Below are 22,414 nucleotides of genomic sequence, written 5' to 3'. Positions count from 1 at the left end.
AACTTGTTTTCCACATTAGATGTGCTGTTCTTGTGCCAGCATTGTTTTTCTGTTTTAAGAACCTCTTCCCACATACATACATTCTTCCTCATCCAACATTTATAGATAATAATCCCATATGCTCTCATTATTTTTCTTTGCTAGGCTACCAGCCTATATACAGTCTTTGCTTGCAAAATAGGCACTTCTGAGTCCTCAGCTGGAATGCTGTTTACAACCCAATCTCTCATTTTCAAGTCAAGTGGATTCCAAAAAGAGCCAGTGAAGAAAAGGCCAGATATGAAGGGCTGATGATCCTAGTCATTTTTCTGTAATTGCTGCCTTTCAATTGGCCTTCCTTCTCTATGAATGGACACAGGTCTTTGAACAATGATGTTAATGTTTTCCTATCTCTATTAGAAATGAGTACAAACATTTGCCATTTTCATTGCCATATCAAACTAGCTTCTTCCTGCTGTCCCATGACTAAAACAGTTAAAGTTTTTCTCCTTTTGCTCTTTCTGATTTATGGCCATTCATTGTGTATTGGATTTATTTTTAATAACTCCTATTTCAAGAACATTGTGTTTTTATCCTTTTTCTACTCCTTCCATTTTGAAGAGCATCCTTTTCTTCCTCTGTGGTACTCTGGTCAGCAATTAAGGATAAAATTCAGTACTAAAATCAGGCATGCAACTATTAAATATGTAGTAAATTAATGAAATAGAGCACTGAAGAATTACTGAGGTTATATGAGACTTCCGCATTTTGGGGTGTTGGTTTCTTTGGAGTTACTGGAAAATATACTGTGACCTATTTGCATTGTGCTTACTTTTTTTGGTTTTGTTTATAAGAGGTTGTATAGTAGAACCAGAAATACTTTAAATCCTGGCTTATTCAGCTGTAGAATCCTATTAATATAATAGTACATAACAGACTATGTTTTTATATAAAGTTCATATCAGCAAGCTACTTTTTTTAAGGAAGCCATATCAGACCTGATTGCATGGTATCAGGTATATTAGAAGAAAACCTCAGTAAAAAATAAAAAACGCATTTGTAAATGATACAGGGATCCAACACTTGGACTATTAAAATGCAAATTAAATATTTTATTAGGATAACCACCTCAGAGTACATCAGGGAAAGGGTAAAACAATAATGTCCCCTAAGGGCCTCTTTTAACCTAAGAACTGGTTCTTAGCTCTAACCCTGAGGTTTTTATAAAAAAAAATAAAATCCATGAGATTCAAAACAATGAAAAAAATGCTAAAATTGCACCCACTGCAAATGGGCAAAAAAAGCTACATGTCAGACAGAAGTGTTCAGTAACAGCAGTATCATCTGCAGAAAAGATTGTCCTGATATCAAGAACTATAGGAGGAATAAAAAAAAAAAAAAAAAACAAACAAGAAAAAATACCCACCAGGGTGATGCTATCTTTCTGTTTCTTGAGAATATCAAAATGTCAGTGATCATTCTCATTCACTCTTAAAAGTAGGAGTGCCAGTCTATTCCCTGTAAATGAATGACACTAAGGGAAGCTAAAAAAAGAGTTTTGTGCTGCTGAACAACTTCAGGAAATGAATGGACCAAAAAGCACTAAGAACATTTCAAGATTTAGAAGCAACCAGGTACTCAAAAGGCAAACTGAGAATAAAAGATGGTGGCATCTGATTTCAAAACAAGCAAACAAGACATAGAAAAGGCACTGTAATAAGAGTAAAGGGTACTGGAAAGAAAAAAAAAAAAAAAAAAAAAAGGGAGTCAGAAATAGAGTATGAAGAGCCCTGGAATAAGAATTTGCTGTTTGACCAAGGACAAGAGGCAAAGCACACTCAATTTGGACCTTCCAGTCAGGCTGGAAGGCTCCTGTCATTCTCTTTTTGTGCGGGCTATATGTGAGGCTGCATGGCCCAAGATAGACAGGGACAGCAGTTTGGCAGATGTTGTGATCCTTGGTTTATGGAATAGGCTGCCCAAACAGTAGTTGGGAATCTATTGTTCCATTTTAAACGTATGAAGATAAGAATAAACATCCATACTCTGGTGACTCACACCTTTATTACAAACCCTTCAAAATCACAAATGGGTTTTCTAACCTGAAGTGCAAACATGCAGCCACAGCTAATCAGCTTTGCAAAAAATCAATTGGAAAGTGTCAATCCTTTCAACACTGCCTAGGGCCTATCAACTCTTTTCCCTCTTGGGTTGCCCAACTGCTGCTGCTCTTCATTGTGATTAAATGGGGACAATGCCACAAGAACTTTTGTCCTGCACTGCAATACCTCAGACTAGAAAGGTCCCTTATTCTGTTGGCCCTTCTCTCTAGGGGCAACTCATTATCAGATCTTAATGAATATTTAGCAAAGCCACAAACTAGGTAAAGGTGTCTCCATGTTCTCCTGAGCTGTGTGCTGCTCAGCTCTTCTGTGCTAATGCAGTTTTATTTGTTCCTTTTCTTATTATCTCTAAGCACAATTATAGTAGGAATTTACAAAGTTTGCCTTTACAAAGACAAACAGGTCTTTAATTTATAAGGCATAAGAGACTGTGGTGCCAAGTCTGATCTCCATACATATGGGCCCTTGAATTTCATGTTCTTTTATCAAAGTTCTTGCTTTTCTTTGAACTACTGTATAACAGTAAGAAAGATAGCCAATCTTCCTTTTAGACTCTAAGAAACTCGAACCAATTCTTCCTCTGAGTAATAACCTACCTCTCACTTAAAAAAAAAAAAAATCCTTGTTTGTAAACTAAATTTTCCCCGGTTTTACTTACAGCAGTTGCATTTCATTTTGTCTGAAAGATTAAAGAGCCCTGTCCAGCTAAACAGTAGTGATGGTAACCAAAGACCATTATACAGACTTCTGCAGTTACCCTCACAAAAGCATGGAGATCTGGTTGCTCTCTTAAAGAAGGCCAAGGCAGTTTAAAAAATACTGTTTTCTTTGTCATACTGACCATCATCCCTTTTTGCCAGTCTTTTTAAACTCTGTGGTAGCAACAGTACCTGGTAGACATGAGGAATGGTTTTAGTTGAGGCATCAGCATTCACTTACTCAAAAGCATAAAGGACTTAACCACCCCCAGACTTGTCATACCCTAGCTCAGGTACTAGTAAAACTCCCTTACATGAATATCTGAGCAGAAGATTAGGAGAGAGTAAAAATTATTTTCTTACCTAGTATATACAGTTCAGTGATCAGGAATGAGAATTCAAGCCTTTGAATCCTTGAAAGCCATAAATAGCTGTACAAGTCAGTTTGTTTTGGGAGACAGACTTTCTCATCACTGCAAATTTACCAACATAACTGAATAGTCACTTATTGGATTCAAGTGTGAGTCTTAAATAGTAAATGGGAAAATTAGTTTGAGGCATTACTGATGATTTCCTTGGTATAAAAAAAAAATACAACCAAGGAGTGAAGCAAATTTAAGTGCGCCTCTGACAAAACACAAGATATGCAAGGGAGATAGATAGGCTTGTAGCCACAAATACAGGACTGGCAGGTTTTAATATTGTCTCTGTCACAGTCTTCCTGTCTGATCTTAGACAGATCACTATTTGATGCTTCTACATTCTCCCTGCAGTAAAATGTGGGTTGTTAACAACGTCCAGTTCTGTATGTAATGATTGTAACATGATTTGAGAGCCTTGGGTGTAATTTGCTCTGTGTTAGTTTGTGGAAAGAGTGAGGATTGTTTAACTGGCGTAAAGATTAGCAAGACTGTACCTTTGCCACAGCCTGCTGCATTTAGAGGATGGGGGGGATATCCTATTCCTAATCCAGCTGCAAAGCTAGAAAATCTAATTCCTCTCAGGTGTTTTGTTATTATCCACCAGCCGAAGGTTACACACAGTTTAGCTAAGGGATGGGGTAGATGTCAGAGTTTCTGCACTCTGGGGCTGGCTCTATTAGCTCAAAAAATATTTGAAGGTATCTTAAGACTAAAGACTTGGTGGTAAAGTGAAAAGAAATACATGTGCTTTCACTTCTACCGAGTGAGCTGTGGGGTTAAGGAAAATTAGGTGCCTAACTTGTAATGACTTTCAACGGCAATACAATGAGTCCCCAAAGGGATGCATACCTCCCTGGGAAACCTCTCCCCTAAACCCCCATTTTTCAATAAGAACTGTGCATACAATTCAAAAGCACCTACTTTTGTTATAGCTTTTTTTCCAATCAGAGCAAAATAGTTCCAGTATCCTGCTATCTCTGTGTATCTAAAAGACGGTTATGTGCACAGGAAAAGGTACCTACTGCATAGTTAATGTAGCTCCACTGTTTAAGCTTACTAATTAACATATAAAATATGTCCCGTTTTCCTTTTTGCAAGAAAAGACACTCAGTGAGCCAAAAGTCCCAGATATATATCTCATCTTTTAAAAATTACACAGGGGAAAAAAAAAATCGTATGAGTTTTCTTGTGTACCCAGCCATTTTATGGCAGAATGCTTTTGTGGGTTTGTTCTAAATATTTTTCAGTTAATTTGAAGATCTCCAACTGACTGTAATGGGACTTCTGTCCTGTAGTGCATTACTCAATCAAAAAGGGAACTCACATAGTAGTAGACAGCAGGTATTCTACTGAAATTATGAGAAAATATTTTTTTCAGAAAAAAGTGCATTCAACAAACATGCACTTCTATAATTAATAATTTGTTTTACTATATGTCCCTTAATCTCTAAATTATGTAATGTGTATATTTAGTGAAGTCATTCTGTATTATATGCCCAGCTTTGATTGCCTTTGATTTTTCAGAGAATTTACCCAGGGACAGTTGCTTACTGTTTATCAGTGGTCAGAACTATCCATTTCATCACTGAGAAAATGCTTTCTTTGGACTCATGAACTTTCAAAAATGCTTCAAAATTATACGGTGGGCAAATATAGCACCATAATTAAGGTATATAAACAACTATATTTCTAATTCTGTGAAAACCTCTATTCTCCTGTGGATATAGGGGAGAATATATTTTAAAGATAAACTCAGAAAAAACCAAACCAAACCAAAAAAACCCTTGACCTAATATCCAGAAATGTTTTTACTGGCATATAGTTGAATAAAACATCAGGCTTCTTCAGCAAGAAACAGCTTCTGACTACTCCCTGATGGATGCGCTTGAAAGCAAATGCTCATCCTTTGCTTACTGACAAAGGTGACCCTTTGATATTCTGAGCACTTGATGCTGACAATCAAATCCTGAAATATGTGTATGAATTTTATATGCTATATAAAAGTGTGTGTGGCAGGGAGGAAAGTGGGGGAATGGAGAAGGGAGGATATAGACAAACACTAAAACAAATGAGAACCTACATTCAAATTTAAATGAAGACTTAACAAGAAGGAAATTAATTCATATCCACAGGTTTAGTTGAGTCTTTAATCTGTTGGCATGCCTGGATCATCTAGTTCTACAGTTCAGAAGATGAGGAAAGGAAAAAATATCTCCATGCTCTCATGTTCCCCAACTTTGTTTCTAAACAAAAGTTTGTGTCCTGTAAACAGATAATTAAGGATTTGTGTGAGATAGCAGGTACAGTCTAAAAGGCTGCACATTTAAATCTCAACAGGACTGTCTTGAGGAAGGCTGCCCAACTAGGAATGTGTTTATGGGAAACCTTAGTCAAGGCTGCCATTGAGTAGATTATTCTTTCAAATGAGTATTCCTCAACGTACATTACTCAGGATGTGAACCACATGGCTTGAAAGCTGCAGGAGAAGGATGTAGGCCCTTTAGAAAGGCCAGGCCAGGAAGGCAATGAGGTGGATTAGCAAAAGATCAACTTAGGTAGATGGAGTTTTGCTTTGGAACAGGTGACAAATCAGTCAAGAGCTTGCGGATAAGAGGACAGACCAACACAAGGCATCACAGTAGGCATCAGCTACAGAGTTGAAGAAGATGAAGCCCTCTTTAGACAGATGGAGGAAACCTGATGATTGCAGGCCATAGTACTCATGGGGAACTTTCATCATTCTGGTGTCTGCTGGAGGGGCAATATGTCTGTGTGCAAGCAACCCAGGTTTCTGCAGAATGCCGTAAGACAATTTCTTGACACAGATGATTGATGAGTTCACCAGAGGATGCATTATGTTGGACCCATTACTCATGAATAAAGAACTGCTCAGGGATGTGAAAGTGCAATTTGCCCATAGGCCCCAAAGATCCTTGAGCCTAGCAGAAAATTGTGGTCGAGTATAGCATTATCCACAGCAGATAAAACCAATAAATTAGGAACCTTTTAAGTAAATTGGACAAGCTCAGTTTTGAAGGACAACATTGGATGCATTCAGGGATGGTGACGGAATGTTTTCTTTCTATAATGTCTGAAAAGTCATAGTCATTGGGGAAGGTTCTTAAATTCTGAAAATAGGGAAAGTCACACCCATTCTAAAGAAGAGCAAGAAGAAGGATCTGGGAACTAGACACTGGCCAGCTACACTTCAGTTCCAGGGAAGGTTATGAAGCAAAGCTGCTTGGAAGCTAAATCCAGGCACATGAAGAAGCTGATTTGGAACAACCAACATGGATTTAGTAGTGGAAAATCATGCTTAACTAACCTGATTGCCTTCCATGACAGCATGGATGGCACTGTGGATAAGTAGAGAACAGTGGATATTGCATGACTTTAGTAAGGCCTTTGACACAGTCTCCCATAGTATCCTGACAGTGAGATATGGCCTGGATAAATGTCCAATAAGGTGGGAGGAAAATTGGCTGGATAGCCAAGCTCAGAGGTTGTGATCTGTCGTATGAAGTCTGATTACTAATGATGTTCCTCAGGGGTTGATACCGAGGGTCAATGCTGCTTCATGTCTTTATTAATGACTCAAATGATGGAATGCATCCTCAGCAGTTCTGCAAATCATAAAAAAAATGGAGGTTGGGTAGGTGAAACGCTCTCAATATTGAGAAAGTAGAGCTTCTGTCTGGAGGGACCTCAACAGCCTGGAGAAATGGATTGATGGAAACCTCATGAAGTTCAGCACAGGCAAATGCAAAAAGTCCTGCATCTATGCTGGAATGATCCCTTGCAGCAGTATAGGCTGCATCGATAGCAGTTTTGCAGCGAAGGATCTCGGCATTCTGGTAGACAAAAAGTTGAACATGAATCAGCAGTGTGTCCTTGCCAAAAAGAAAGCCAACTGTTTGCTTTAGCAAAAGCATAGCCCGTTGATTGAAGGCTCCTCCATTCAGAGCTTGTGAGAATACAACTGGAATACTGCATCTAGTTTTGACCCACGTCTATTCAAGAAAGACATTAACATATTGCGGTGAGTTTACACAAGGGTCACCAAGAGGGTTAGGGGGGGCTGGAGCATATGATTAATGAGGAGAGGAGAGAGAAATGGTTTTGTTTAGCTTTAAGAAGAGAAAGCTTGTTGTTGTTTACAGCTACCTAACGTGAGGGTGTAGAGAAGGCAAAGCTAGTGAAGACAGTGATAGGATGGGAGGCAACAGGCACAAGTTGCAATGAGCGAAATTCTGATTAGATATTAGGAGAAAAAGAAGCAAAAGGAGAGCTGGTTAAGCACTGAGAGAAGTGCCCAGAGAAGCTGTGGAATCTCCATCCGTGAAGATACACAAAACTTGACTGGACACAGCCCTGAGCAACCTGCTCTAATTGGACTGACTTTGAGCAGATAGCTTCTAGAGATTTCTTCCAACCTTAATTATTCTCTGATTCTATCTGGCAGGAGTGATATTCAGTCCCAGGCTTCAGGTAATAGTTCAAGATCCAACATTTCCTGTCTAGAAATGTCTAGGGCTCATTTTGACTGGAAAGCCTGGAATTCTTTTGGTGAGAATATTTGTGCTTATGCTATCCAAATTATTTAATACCTAGCATTTGTGGAATAAAAGAATTCTTTCTGAAGCACATATAATTGGTGTGATCCAATCAGTCTAAATAATCTAAAAGGAATCTTTCACAAAATATTTTCTGTAGGTAAAATAATAGGTATTTGCATAAGGTGGGTTTATCAGGGTGAATGATGTAGATTCTGACAGGCTTTATTACTTGGAAGTAGCATGAGGCTAAAGCTAACACCAGTTTACAATTACCATGAATATACATGCAAGAGTTTTCATGCACAGGGCATTAACTCTTGGCCTGCAACCCCCTTGGCAGTTGTTTTTCCCTGTGTACAGGATATTCTGTGAGGAATTTTAGCAGTTGTAAGCAGCATTAACTCTGCTTTAAGCAACTGACCTGAAATGTGTAAAACCACAGAAAGAGCATGGAGTGGAAAGAACCTATGAATGCTCTGACACGTCTGTTTGCATGCCCTTTAAATCCTCTGCCAGTGCCCTGATCAGCCTGATTGCAAGAACTGCTAGGTAGGAGGAAGCATGTCATAGAGCCAAAGGTACAGTTATACCGTTTGGTTCTGTCTTGTAGGGAAATCTTCCATTAATGCTAGCATGATGCTAAACACAGAAGTTATACAAATGACTTGACTTAACTTGATGTTGCCTTCCAACATGAAGATATAGTATGGGCAAAGCTGACAAACATGCTAAAGACAACTACATGATCATTATTTGAGCCTGTGCGGGACAGTAGAACCTTCTTTGTTCCAATAGACACCTAATGGTGATATATCACTTGATGTTTCACAAAGAGACAAAGTAAGAAATAATGCCAGATAGTCAATACCCCTATACAGAGAGGCCATTCCAGATGAACTCATCTGGAGTCCTGCTCTGTATAACATGATATATGCAAGCTGGGGATAGAAGGGCTGCAGTCGTCTTTGGATGATATGACTCCAAAATAAACAACTGTGAAAAGAAAACAGTGGGAAAGATAGTTCCAGCATAAACATTTGCTGATCTTTTTTTCCTCTTCTCCTTTAATGTACATTTTTAACTCCCAGCTCACTGTTTTATTTCTTTACAACCTTTATTGTTCTGAGTTCTTTTGTGGAATTAGAAGAGAGAAAGGATTGATATTTTTCATTTCTCCTTTCCTTCCAGAGGGCGATTCTTCCCTTTCCTTCATCCGCCACCTCAGACTTTCATGATAACGACAAGCTTCACTGAACCCTGAAGTACTTGTAAGTGCACGCTGAGGCTTGTTTCACCCCGTTAATGGTGAAAGCAAGCCACAGTCTGCATTAGCGCATACCGATCAACAGTAGCTATTCACATCACAACACATTTTGAGTTTGTGTTTTGAAATGTTACACTGACTGGCCACAGCTCCCAATCTGCTGCTGCCCCACTGTGAACCTGTGTTCACCAGTGAGGGAAATGGCAGCAAAAGAAAAGGGAGTCACAGACAATATGAGTTTAATTTAATAAGGAGATTTCTCTAAGCTTTATGGTTTAATATTTTAGTGACCAACTGTAAACAACAAATGATGGGATAACAATGGTTCTTTGCCTTGAGCCTGAAAGAGGGATTTTTTTTTTTTTTTGCTGTTGCTAGCCTGCAAGTTCTATATTTATGACATTGCAGCTTTATAGTGAGGACTTTACTGTGGTATACAAACAGATAAGAAAACAGTAATCACAGCTCCAAAGACCAGTGATGTAAGTAACACAAAATAAAGCATGAACTTCGCCTGCAGTCTCTCCTTGGGGAGGAAGATTAATGTGTTCAGCTATTTTAATATAGCCAGAAGGCTAAGGGCACACAATTTTAAAAGACATGCAGATTGCTGACAAAGATGATCTGTGAAAAGATGTGGCCCAAAATCTAAGCACTGGTCTGAGCAGGTCATTAGCATATGGAAAACAAAATTGTTTAGTTCGGGGCACAAAAAAATGAAAAAATAAGAATTAATACAAATATTGGCTTGAGGATCCCAGGATTTGCTTTCTTCTCTGGGTAGAACGGGAAGAAGGGGAGGAGGTTATGTACCGTTACACTGTAAGTACTATCATGTGCCATAATGTAGGAAATGTGCTATGTTTGAAACAGATGGTTGTAAGGCTCTTATATTGTGTAATATATTTGGGTACAAGGATGATGCCAAGTAGATTCACAATTATGATGATCGTCAACATTAACCATGCTATATTTCCTGCCTTTTCATTTTCTGAATAACATTCTTGCCCATCCCACCCATTTCTCATTATCTCCTTTCTTAGCCCCCATATGACAGTTTAAAATCTGCAAGCTGTTTCTGGATTGTCATCCTGGGCCTCTAACCTCTCAACTGTCCCTCATTTCAGAGTTATCTGTATTCCACAGAGACCGACAGTACAGAGAACTTCTATCAGTGCCAGTAAATCTTTCAAAGAGGAATATAAGACAAGTGTGTGTATGTGTGTGCAATTCAATATAGGAATGAAGGGCAGTTGGGAAAGTCAAGTGGTGGAACATAAAATATGAATGATGGATGAGGAATAAAGGAAGTGCAGATGCGCCATGGCATTTGTTCTACCTTTTAAGAGAATGACAAGTATTCAGCCTATTGAAGCGGGAGGCAGGTGACCTAATCATTTAAACAGGGGGGGAGAGAGGGGCTAAGAACTCTGGCTTTTATTTTTTTTTTAAATATCAGTTTAGAAATTTCTGACTTTTAGCTGTGCATAAGGTCATTTAACCTTCCTGTACATCAGTCTCCTCATGTGCAAAAGGCTGGTCTTAATGCTTCTTTCACCACAGAATTAAAAATATCATTGCAATTAACTAATATTGGTACACATAAAGGACCTTGCAACTTTCTTGTCATGAGCAAGGGCAGGAGTGCCATAAATGGCCCACAAAAGCCCTATGCCCTGCTAAGAGAGAAGTTCCTCTGCAGAGAGTGGTGCAGACAGCTGGTAGTGCTCCCCAAGGACTACAACACCCTCACACAGACGGCATGCTGGAGGGAGTGTAAATCTGGAGAGGTGAAAAACTTTAGTCCTCCTCCTTCTGCATGGTAAAGGGTGTGGAGATCCTCTGAGAGGCACAGTGGAAAGTCAAATTTCACGCGCACATTTAGCTGTGAAAGAAGACCATTGAGGGACAAGGGTCCAGCCCAGAGCCTTGTGCACACAACCCTCAGAGCACCTCAGATTGATGGATGCAACCTAGAGACGACTGATAGCTGCCTTCAGTTTTGCTGCGAGCAGCTTCAAGCCCAGGAATTGTTCAGGACTGAGAGGTCATTCAGACACTTAAAGGCTGGCTCTTGGGCTGTGAGTTCTCCGGGAAGCAGAGTGCAGAATCTAGACCTGGAGAAAAGATACTCTGAGCATCAAAATAAATTGAAAACTGTTTTGAGTAGACTCCCTGAATAAATAGAAGTCACAAGTGGAACTGTTAATTTTAGACCTCATAAAGATAACAAATAATCACTGTGTTTGGAACAGGAAACTGAAGGCATCAGGTGTATATCATAGTTCAAGCTACAAGGTAAGGAAAACAAATACTGAGCAAGTGTTTGTCAATAGAACTGCATAAAGGATGTTAAAAGTGCAGTGCAGACGGGAAGAGTCATTTTAGTTTGACTTTTCACATCTTGCTTTTTTGAGGGAATTAAAGTTTTGATGATAAGTACAGAATGCTAGTGTACTAAAGATCTAAAACAAAGCAAAGGTTTCCCTTGCTAGTTATCGTCATCCAACTAAGATATAATACCTTTTAACCATTGGAGTAACATGGTTAAAACATGGTTACCATGGAGTAACATGGTTACCATTACTGCCTCAAATACTGAAAATGCACGGACTGTATTACATGACAATAATTTCCTTGTTTAAATAGCCCCTTTCATGTGCTCATAGCCAGATATTTTTGTCTCAGTTTGTGACTTAGTCCCACTACTTGCAATGGTTTGGAGAGATTCTACCTTTTGTTTGATTTGCTCCTGGTGAAATACACTGCAAGGACAGTTCTGCTTGTCTTCAGAATAGTTGTAGCCAGAAGTAAAATCAGGCAAAAGAAAGGAAAATGGTACTGAGTCTATACTGTGATATCATTAGTTCATCTGCTCCTCCTCCAACATAGGATCAACGGTACCTTTAACCATTCCTGACAGAGGGGAACTTATCTTTCCCAGTGGTTCTTTCAACACCAAACAAAAGGATTCTGGTTTTGCCTAGAGTAATGCAGTATCATTTCTGCTTTGCCTAGCCACATAGCAGCAGGACTTTGACTTTATCTTCCTTGAAAAATGGAGTTGTCAGCAGAGGATGATTGTTCATGATGGGTTGTACAGGTAGTAACATCAGATAGCTTCCAGGCAAGCATACTGCTTGAACTATATGAACATCAATAAGACTCAGCAAAAATGAAAAGTATGTCTGGAAGTTTTCTTTTAGTGCCAGACAGAGAGAGTGTGACAAAACTGTTGTGCCTGTTGTTATCAGGAAAGCTAGTTTCTCCTTTCCACTGCAAGCTGCCAGAAGCTGTTTCTGGGTTAATGAGTAAGATTTAAGACTTGTTCACATCTTTCTTTAGTCTAAAATAAAGAGGCATCCTACCCTTTTATGTAACAATGATTTGTAGGTTTGTGCTCTGACAAGACCACGTAGTGATGGATGCCAGTACTTGAATTTTACGTAGCCAATGGGAGAGCTGTGCAAAGACACCAAGTGCATACAAATGGTAACTATACCTTTGAGTATAATCTTGGAACAGGGCAGGTCTTTTTCACTCATTTGCCCAGGAATACCTGAAGACCTCTAGGGAACGTAGCATATATTTCTATATACAGCTGTACTACCACTTCATCGTTTACCTGTGATTTAGAGATGCATTCACCTCAGCCCTTTAACGTTGTAGTAAGCAGACACATGTACAACTCGATCTCTTTTAAAATCCAACTCAAATGTTGCAGATTTAGTCTAGGTAGTAGTGCTGGCACTTCTCTACTTTGATGCTCATGTAATCCCTTTATTTTATTTTGGGATTGAGTCCCTGCCAAGTGCCATAATTTCTGAACCAGAAGAAAAGATATCTTCAGGTTAAAATGTCACTGTGCCCATCAATCACACTTCAATGAATAGCTGTAGTTCACAAGTTATTCAGCAGTGCAATGAATAATTCCAGTCTAGAACTTTTCTGCAAGTTCCTTATATTATTGTGTCTGAGACTAACCAAGATTGGAGGTGTGAATTCTAGTCTTTTTAAAAGGCTTTATTTCATGAATATACAGGAATGGAATTCAAGAATACAGGAACTGGATAATAAAATGGTGGATCTGTTGTCAGAGCTACAGCATACAATCAACTTGTATTGATAATACTGGGAGCTTCTTGTTGGCAGCAGCGTATTCTTGTTCAGCGTGATACGGCAGCATATTTAGGCTGACAGTAAAGCACACAAAACTGGGAAGCACTTTTTAATAGCTGACAGTACCCATGGGTACCAAAAAAGGGCTGCTTTGTTTTGTATATGCTTATGTAATTATCTCCTAAAAGATGGAAAGTATTTGGGGTCATTGGATATAGAGTATACAGGGTATGGAGCACAGTAGTGCTCTGGTCCAGGATTTGGATGATGCTTCAACATTGTATTCAGTGCTGCCTTGAGCTCTATCTTCAGAGAGATTATCCTTCTTTTTTATTATCTCAAACCTGAATGCATTCCCCTTCACTTTTCTTCCCCTTCTCTCTAAAAAGCTATTATGACATAAATGTGGTTTTTGTAGTATAAACAGTTACAGGATTTTATGACTGTAATTTGGGCAGCTTATAGAAATAATGCTTTTTGTTAGAATCTTTCACAACAGATTTCTTATATCTCAAATTTTGATGCAGATGTTTGAATTAAACAAATGAAAAGACAAAACTAAAACCAGCCTGAGTAATTTTTTTTTTTCTTGTAGCTTACATGGAATATTTTTTTCATAGTTGCGATGTTAGTGCCCACCAGTTTTAACCACTAAACAGAAAAAAAAAACCCCAAAACCAGAAGATCCAGGTCTGACTGCTTATACAGTAAGACATAAACACAATTCCCTGTGACATACATATATTGCTATTGTTTTAAAAGATTTTCCTGTTCACATTTGTTTATGATATAAGAGAATAAAAAGACTATAACCAAATATTCTTACTATTTTTGGTTTATGTTTAAGGTTAATGTTTAGTCCTCTGAGAAAAAATATGCTTCATAAACATGTTCATTATCCTCATTTGCCCACAGAATTGAGTTTAATTGCTCAGTTAAATTGCCTGGTTACCTCAATTTGGAGACATTCAACTGTTTCTATCATTTATCCTCACACTAATACTCAACTTTCTCTAATCATAAATGGCTGCTCTTCCATGCCCCTTGGCTAATTGTTCAATTACAAGGGTGTGAGCAGTTCTGGCATTTGAAAGACGTGTGAAAGGCCACTTGTGAACAGCCCAGGGACACAGAATCAATGACATTTATACATTACGTGTTGTTTCTATGCTTTGTAATAGTGAGTGTGTTAAAATACCAATAGGCAGAAGAACAACTTTTTAAAATAACATCAAATTTTTTTCTCTCTCAATGACTCCAGTTCAAACTTTCTTCATTTTCTGGTCCAACTAGATAATTTTTTAACTGTCTCTCAGCAAACTTGTCCTGCAGGAATATTCGCTCCCCCATCAGTCCCTCTGAAGCCAAGAGCTTCTACTCAAATTCTGCAGTGGAGAGAATGGGGGACTTGGGGCTGAGCAGGCTTAATGTCAAAATTCACAGTGAAAATGACAGGCTGTAGGACCCATCTCAGCATCACATGATTTGTCTTTGGAGAAGGAGATCCCCATTACCCTGACCACCCCGAGCAGACTGTGAAACAAGACAGTTTGTGGAGGACTGCTGTCTTTTGTTTTCTTTTTTTTTTTCCCCTTGACTCCACATTTCTCACCTGCTGGGGTTTTTTTCCTTCACTGTCTCATCTTCTGTTTTTATTTGTGCTCTCTTTAGGTAACCTTTTTCTCCCCACTCCTATCCTCTACCCCCATGTGATGTCCCTCTCCTCTCCTCTATCTTGATTTAACTTTGTAAAGTTTCCCCTCCATCCACCTCTGTCTTTCTAGTTCTTGCCTCTTACTCTCTTCTGGCTTTTCTTCTTACCCTCTTATCTTCCCTTTCTACTTCTCCTGTCTGAAGACTCTCTGCCTTTGGCTTTTTCCTGTAGATTGAGCTCAATGGTACCCTTCATGAATGCTGATTATCCTGGTCAGAGCTCTATGAGTATTACACCAGCTGAGTAGCTCTTCATTTGAATCATGCCTTGCAGCCATTTAGCAGGAAAGGAGAGTCACATCCAACTTCGATTGACAGCTGATTGGCAGGCAAGAAAAGCAGCCACCATCTCTCATGGGAATGCTCAGAAGCTTGCAGAGGGAGATAAAATGTCAAACCACTGTGATCTGCAGCCTTTGCTAAGAGGCTTGAGAGATCAGACTAGATCAGACACAATCCCATTTCAGTTTGGAAAACTAAGCTGTATTGTTTCTACTTTGAATGTCATCATCAATAGCATAATTTCTGCAAGAGAGACTCCTACAGACTATGGCACCTTGGGCAGTGTAGGCTCGCTCTAGACTTACCACAGGTGCATTAGCTCTACAATTCACATAAAGGTTGTTACCTACATGGGGGTATGCTGCTCAGGGAGGTGGAAATTCTCACAGTTAAACTGTGATTATTTTTTTTAAGTTATTATTTTTTACAGACCCTTTTCTAACTGTCAGCATGCTTTGAGCTTAGAAAATTTCAGCTGCCTGTTGCTTCTTATTGTATAAGCACAGTATGCTTCAGCTCTTTGTAATAGCATGGCTTGTGGTATTATGGTCATGTCACAGAGGCCTCAAGTGCCACCACAAAACCTCATCAGAAAATGGCTGCAACATTGTTGTGTGCAGTGGGGAATAAAAAGGGAAATGGTTACCTTTTGCTAGGTAGAGAGAATCCTCACCAAAATAGGGGTACTGTGAATCCTAAATATCTTGGACCAAAACCTCTTCTGGTTTATATAGTTTGACTGTAGCAAAATTAATGAGCATGAGTGAAAATGCAGATTACATTTTAAAGCTAAAAAACTGGCCTAGACAACCCTATAATTAAGCTGCATTATTTCCAGACAAAAATTAAAAGGAAAATCTTTAACATAATTGTGCATGATTGGCCATGGCACTTACTGGTTATACGAGGAACTTCCTGTTGTTGATTACAATTTGAAGCTGACGTGTACTAACCTTTCCGCTGAATTACTCCTCAGCGGAAGCTGGGCAGACAGGAAGGTGAACTACAAGTTGTAGCAGGTATTGTTCTTACCTACTTGCTTTTGCAGGCTCTCTAGTGCTTCTAAAATCAAACCAGAGATGCGTATGAAAGGATCTTACCTTGCCAACATATTGGTAGTCAGTTCCTGTGTATTCCTCCAATAAAAAGAACTGATTCCACATCCAGCTCCTTTTGGAACGATGGAGGTCTCGCCTGCTGTTTCCAGACAATACCAAAACCTTTTCCTTTTCTGGAAAGCCACTAGTCCTTTTGGATAACGGAGTTAAGAAACTTTGGTGGGGCTGACCAGCCCAAAACAGCAGCCAGAAGCAATGGTAAGTTCTCATCACGGCAATGCAAGAAGATCTAAATAATGACTTTTTTTCTTGTCCTCAAACTAACCTACTTTACTGCACTGAATCCAATCTCATGCTGTCTTCCTTCTTTAAATAGTCTTTGCAGTCTCAAAGGATCTCTGAAAAGAAAAATAACAACATTTTAAGCATTTTCAGAGGTACTTAACATTCATCACTACAGCAAATAAGTCCAAAAAAGTAGGAGAGTAATAGTGATTGTTGAAAAGCTGGGCAGTTTCTGGTTAAAAATGTTGCAAGTGGTCCTTCAAATAACCTGAATGAATCTATATTGAGTAGGAGGAAGGAGTTCTGATGTTTGGGGTTGTGGGGGATTTTTTCCCCCTTTAACTCCTTTTACTTTCATTCATTGACTAAGGCAAACCAGGCTTTTCTCTTTTTACTGCCTGGACTTTGGGATGTAACTCATTAGTTTCTGACTGGGGATCCTGATGAGGTTACCTTATTACATCGAAGAAGGGCTAGCAAGAGTGCACGCCGTCTTCCCAGGAGGCGTTCTGTTGCTATAGTTATGGGCTGAAGAGCCTGGACTTAGATAACTCCAGGATTTTTCCCTCACATTTAAGGAGTGTTGCCTTTGACTTCGTTTAGGAAGGGTCAGGTAAACAGATTAGTGAAATAAATGTGCATATTTGTCAATATCTCCCACATACTAGACCTGTTTGATACTGTGTAGGAAGTTAAGTGGACATTTTAATTTCCTCAGTTACCTCCTGCCAGAGTTTTGTACTGAGTTTTGGATCTTTAAATACATAGTTATATACGTAAATGCTTTCATTAATGACTTCTAAAAATAATAAAAAAAAATCAGCTAGTTCATTTCTACCTGTGCATTTGTACTAGCTACTTCCTACTAATATTAAATATCAATGGACCTACAAAATAATTATGAAAATGATCCCTATCTCTGAAGATTACATAAAAAAGGCTATAGATACAGAACCACAGTTTAGTGTGGACAGTTCTTCTGTTTTTAAAAAAGTTGAAAGCTTCTGTTCAGGAAGAAGAAATGATACAATGTGTCTCAGGTAACCAATCATGCAAAATGCCTAATGAATAGCTTTGGAACATTTTATAATCAAAATTAGTTGTTAGAAACATTCCACAACATATATTTTTCATAAACACTTTGTTAAATTTTTAGTCCAAATAGATCTATACTCTTAGAAAAGGATCATTTGATTAATTTTCATTTGGTTTCGCACAGATGCTCTTTGGAAGTTGTTTTTTTCAATATCCTGATCAAAAAACCATAACTTATTCTGAACCAGCTCAAAATTCAACATCGCAGCTCTCAATATTTGTAAATAAAGACTGTGGCATGACGGTCTGACTATACCAAATTGAAAAGAGAATTTGCTGTTTGTTTTATTTTGTAAGCATTTCACACAACACTACTTGGATCATATTTTATATCAAAGGCCAATTTTTTCCCTAAATTATTTGTGTTCATTTTTTTTAAAAGGTGTAAATCAGGCAGAATTTAGCCTTTGAGCTACACTGATGGAGTTAAAGCATTCACAACGCCTCGGGTTAGCCACTCTTCTGGTTGCCATTGCTCTTAGTAATAAATTGTATAAAATAACCTCAAGTCTCTTACAGTTCCTCTTAGCAAAAAAGAAATACCACTTAGCTTTTAGATGGATAGTAGGTAATGGAACAGGGCTGTTCAAACAATATTGTTTTACTGCTTCACAAGGTAAAATACCGTAAAAAGGTAACTTCTGGGTGAGGAGGAGTCAGTTTTTTAGCATTTAGGGGAAGAATGGAAAAGGTACAATTAATTCTGAAGCGCTGTAGTTTCCTCCAGAAAAGAGGGAAGGTTTCTAGTTAGCTCTCGTTAATGCCAGTGAATTTTCTGTAAGTAAAACCAAGTCTGTTCTGCAGGTCATGGGAGCTGTGTCCACGTAAGGCTTTGAGTGTTGCGAGACAGACACAGACACGCAGGCGTATGCGTACTCACACGCACGTAAACATGCAGTCACACACAGGTGTAACAGCAAGAACAGACCCGCTGCCCACCACAAGGACCTTCACGGAGGAGGAACAGAACAGAGCAAGGCAGTGTGACTAAGCTTATGGATGTGCTCTGCAATGGCCTGCAGCGCAGGTCACTACAGGGGGACACGGGCAGATTCAGGCACCAGGCTAGGGAGGGCTGAGGTGGCTTTGACTCTCTCCCGGTTTTTATAGTCTCTCTTCTCCTCTGCCTGTACCCTCCCGACCTGTGTAGGGTCTTGTCCCGTGCGGCTCTGCCAACATCCACTCCTCTAACCCCTGGCTCTGTGTGGAGTCCGTTCTGGCGGGCATCTTCCCTGATGTGATATGAAAGAGGAGATTATGTCTCTCGCAGTATTTTTTTACTTCCATTTTCTTGCCAGGTTGCTTCCCAGGGAGGCTGGGGCCTGCCCAGGTGAGTTAATTAGTGCCCTGGGGCAGCGGCAGCCCTGGCCAGCTGCCATGTAACAGCACGCCCGTCGTGAGTGCAGATGGGAAAAGATGGATGAGACGGCAGCTCTGGCTGCGCGCGCGTGGCTTGCCTTATCGCAGAGGCAGGGTCTGAGGTAGGGAGCGCAGCATATGAGCAAAACAATTATTCTGCTATTAGTGAAGTCTGCATGGATTGCTGAGGCGTGAGGGAGTGAAAATCATCACACGACACCCCCCCCCCTCCAGTGCTCGTCTCATCACCCTCACGGCCAAATCCCACAGTGGGGCTCCATACCTCTGCTCCTGCACATAATGTTTCCTGAGCAATGCTGCCTGAAGCGGCATTACCTGGACAGGATTTGTGCCAGCCTTTTAAAGGATCAGTCCTTCAAATGCCAATTGCCAGGAAACAATTATTCCTGTGGGGGAATTTTCTGCACTCAAAGTCAGCTATATTTCACAGCTCTGATGTCATGGGAGAGGTTTTATAGGGGCTCATGCTGAAATATAGCTCACGAGAATGATATCATTGCTGTGAAATACAGCCTTTTACTCTTCTCTGCAGAGATGTGTCCAAAATGCTGAAATAAGGGCATGATCCCGTAATGTCCTTCTTGACAGCGTAGTCTTCACGAAGCAGCAGAGCAGCTAAGCCCCAGCAGCTTCCCTGTGAGAGGCAAGAAAGGAGACACGCCTTTACAGACCTCAGCTTAAGCGTGCAATCGGGGAAAGTACCAACTAAAGTCCAGGGTGTCTTTGCCCTATAGGTCCTGATAGCTGTTTTATGGGTCATAGTGATAAATTCAGTTGAGTGAATACAAAGGACAGGAGCGCCATACTCTGAGCTGAGCCTTTAGTAAAGAGTGAGCTCCTGTGGCTCTTAAATGCCATTTTGTGCTCCAGTCCCAATGTCTCACGCTCCAGAGAGGTCTCTGCAATGTAATTTCTCGTGCAATCTCCTTTCTTTATTTTGAAAACAAGTCATTCACCAGGGATATTTTATTTTCTTTAAATGGAGATGTGCAAATATAACTGCTGGGACCTTGGGATGGGCGCTGAATTTTCTTTGTTTCCTTTACATCGCACAAAGACAGGCAGTAAGACAAAAGGGGCACTTTAAACATGGCATTTCTCTCAACCATCAGATGGTCAGCTGGTTGGGGAACTCGCTGTGTTAATCAACTGTCAAGAGTTAAAAATGATTTTACTGTACAACAGCCTCAGACAACTGACTTAGCTCTGTCAGCTCAAATATATAGCAAATCTGGGCTTTTTATGGGAGAAGGAATCTGCATACCCAGGCTTAAAAAAAATCCATGTCTAACTTTAGGTATGATGATTGTTAACATAAAAGCAATGTCACTTGCAGTCACAGAACTGTCTTTGGTGTGACAAGTTGCAGATTTAAAGTTTATGTTCATGCCTCTTTGAAGGATCAAAATCTCAGACAATTGCTTAATCACTATAAATATCAACTTACTTCAAAATTATTTCCCCTAGGTGATGATACGCATAGTCAACCTTTCTATTCGCCCTCTCCCCCAGTATCTCATTAATGTAGGTAATGTCTTAATGCCACCAGTGTGAGAATTCAGTACAAATTTACACCTTTCCAGAGAAATACTTAATTATTTCAACTAAAAATCAAAGAGGAAATGGATCCGTTGGAGTCACTCCTATCACTCAGGGACCTCTGCCCTGGAGAAGCCTTTCTGGCACAACGACAGGCATCAGGTGCAGGTTCTTGACATGAGGAACCCCAAAGAGGTGCCACCTCCACTCCTACTTAGCACTGTAGGTTGTGCTGCTCTTCCCAGTTGGTGGTTAAATAAACCAGACCAGCAAAGAGCCTTCCCATGAGAGGCATTAGAAAGGAGAGGGAAAACATTCTTTCTTCATTCCTTTCTGTTCAGCCCCATATTACTCCCCCCTCAATAGACTCTCAAAGGAATATGCTTTATAAAGTGTTCTAGACTCTGGACTTGAGCATAATTTCTTTTCAGGTCCTATGCATTCAATTACATTTCTGTATGTATTTATACAACTTAGACATTATGGGCTGCTGATTATTAGATTTTAAATAGCCTCTAAATATGCCAACAACCATCAGTGTCTCTAAAGTTTCTGACATAACCTTTATTCAAACAGAAGTGCCAGTATAATAGATCTTTTATTCCCTAGTCATCTAGGTACAGTTTCATTGTTTGAGGGTTGGATACAAAGCTTCATACATTAGGATTAAGGTCCATTAGTACACTGGAATGAACGTTAATTGTATTTTCAAGAATTGATAATGTACTGTTATTCTCACACTGAGACTGAATGAGGTGAAAGTTAATGGATGATGTGGCATAGTAATTTAGGAAACTGAGCATGGGAAATGATATCAATATACCCCGGGTGAGTGTAATATGGATCTGAAAATTCAGCTAACAGGAATAGTTAGGTTTAGGTTTGGGGTTTTTTTGTGTGTGTTTTGTTTACTTTTTTTTTTTTCATTTATGTGACACAATAAACTGTATCCATCCTCATGGAGATTGCTTAGGTTCTTGGGGATAAATACACAGAGGCAGAGAATAGACCCTGCTCTTTCATCCTAGCAGATTGCACTATAAATGCACCAGTGTATGTGCCTTTACTGCCCTCAAATCAGGTCTGATTTATGGTTGTTGTTGGAAAGATGTAGACTAGTCCCTGGCTTCATCAACAGCTGTATTATATGAAGTGTCTACCACTGCCTTTGGAAGAAAAGGAGGATTCTGCCCTGGAAGCTTTAATTTATATTTAATTTTGTAGAAGATGTGGGGATGCACTAAAAATACTCTGATGCCATATCTTCTAGATGCTTACCTAGCCAGCGCCAATTGAGTTTTTCAGGCACACCGACCCTGCTTAAATCCCAAACAATTCTATAGAGCAAACTGCCAGCCACAGTAACTGGACTGCAGGCTTCAGCTTCACAGTTTCTCTGTGCAGGAGAGTCAGTTGCTAGTCCCCTGCAAGACCATCCATTGAGAGATACTCTCCATACTCACATGGTCCTGCTGGAAGGACTTTCCACTGGCTCAAACATCAGGTGCAAGTGTTTAACTCATCAAGCCTGAGAGAGAGGAAGACATCAACACTTCGTTGTCAAAGCCTGAGGAGCCAAAGGTGGGGAAAGCATTAATGGGGGAGGATTGTATTGGCAAAGTAATGAGTCCTGTGTTTGCTGTGTAAGGTATGATAGTCTGTGGTATGGAATGAGGCATGCTAGGTAAGGATCTGGTGATTATTTGCTTGGGTTTTACCTTGTTGCAAAGCCATGCCAAATACGCAATGTCCAAGTCCCTAAGAGAATTTGAATGACCCAGAGGAGCCGGGACCCTAGGATGTCGTTGGGGATCTCCTTACAAATGTGAAGTATGTGGTTCTGCTACCCTGCAGGCAGGGCTCCAAGGAAAGGATTAAGGCTGTAAGGAAAATCTGCAGAA

The 22,414-nt window shown here is 39.7% G+C and overlaps 1 protein-coding gene across 5 annotated transcripts in view; it reads right to left on the bottom strand.

Moving 5' to 3' along the window:
* The window catches only part of CDH6 (cadherin 6), a 111,576-nt gene that overhangs the window by 41,896 nt on the left and 47,266 nt on the right, over positions 1-22,414 (bottom strand). For 3 of the 5 annotated variants that reach the window (XM_054816044.1, XM_054816043.1, XM_054816046.1), the window contains 2 exons: positions 21,977-22,080; positions 16,257-16,612 (listed from right to left, as the gene is read on the bottom strand). In XM_054816044.1, the coding sequence (XP_054672019.1) occupies positions 16,257-16,484 (228 nt within the window). In that variant the 5' untranslated portion in view covers positions 16,485-16,612; positions 21,977-22,080. The remainder of the gene's footprint in view (positions 1-16,256; positions 16,613-21,976; positions 22,081-22,414) is intronic. The other 2 variants (XM_054816045.1, XM_054816042.1) reach the window with 2 other exon arrangements.

Source organism: Grus americana, chromosome 2, assembly GCF_028858705.1.
Source record: "Grus americana isolate bGruAme1 chromosome 2, bGruAme1.mat, whole genome shotgun sequence".
NCBI classification, from domain to species: Eukaryota; Metazoa; Chordata; class Aves; order Gruiformes; family Gruidae; genus Grus; species Grus americana.
This window is presented reverse-complemented; position numbering and strand designations above follow the sequence as displayed.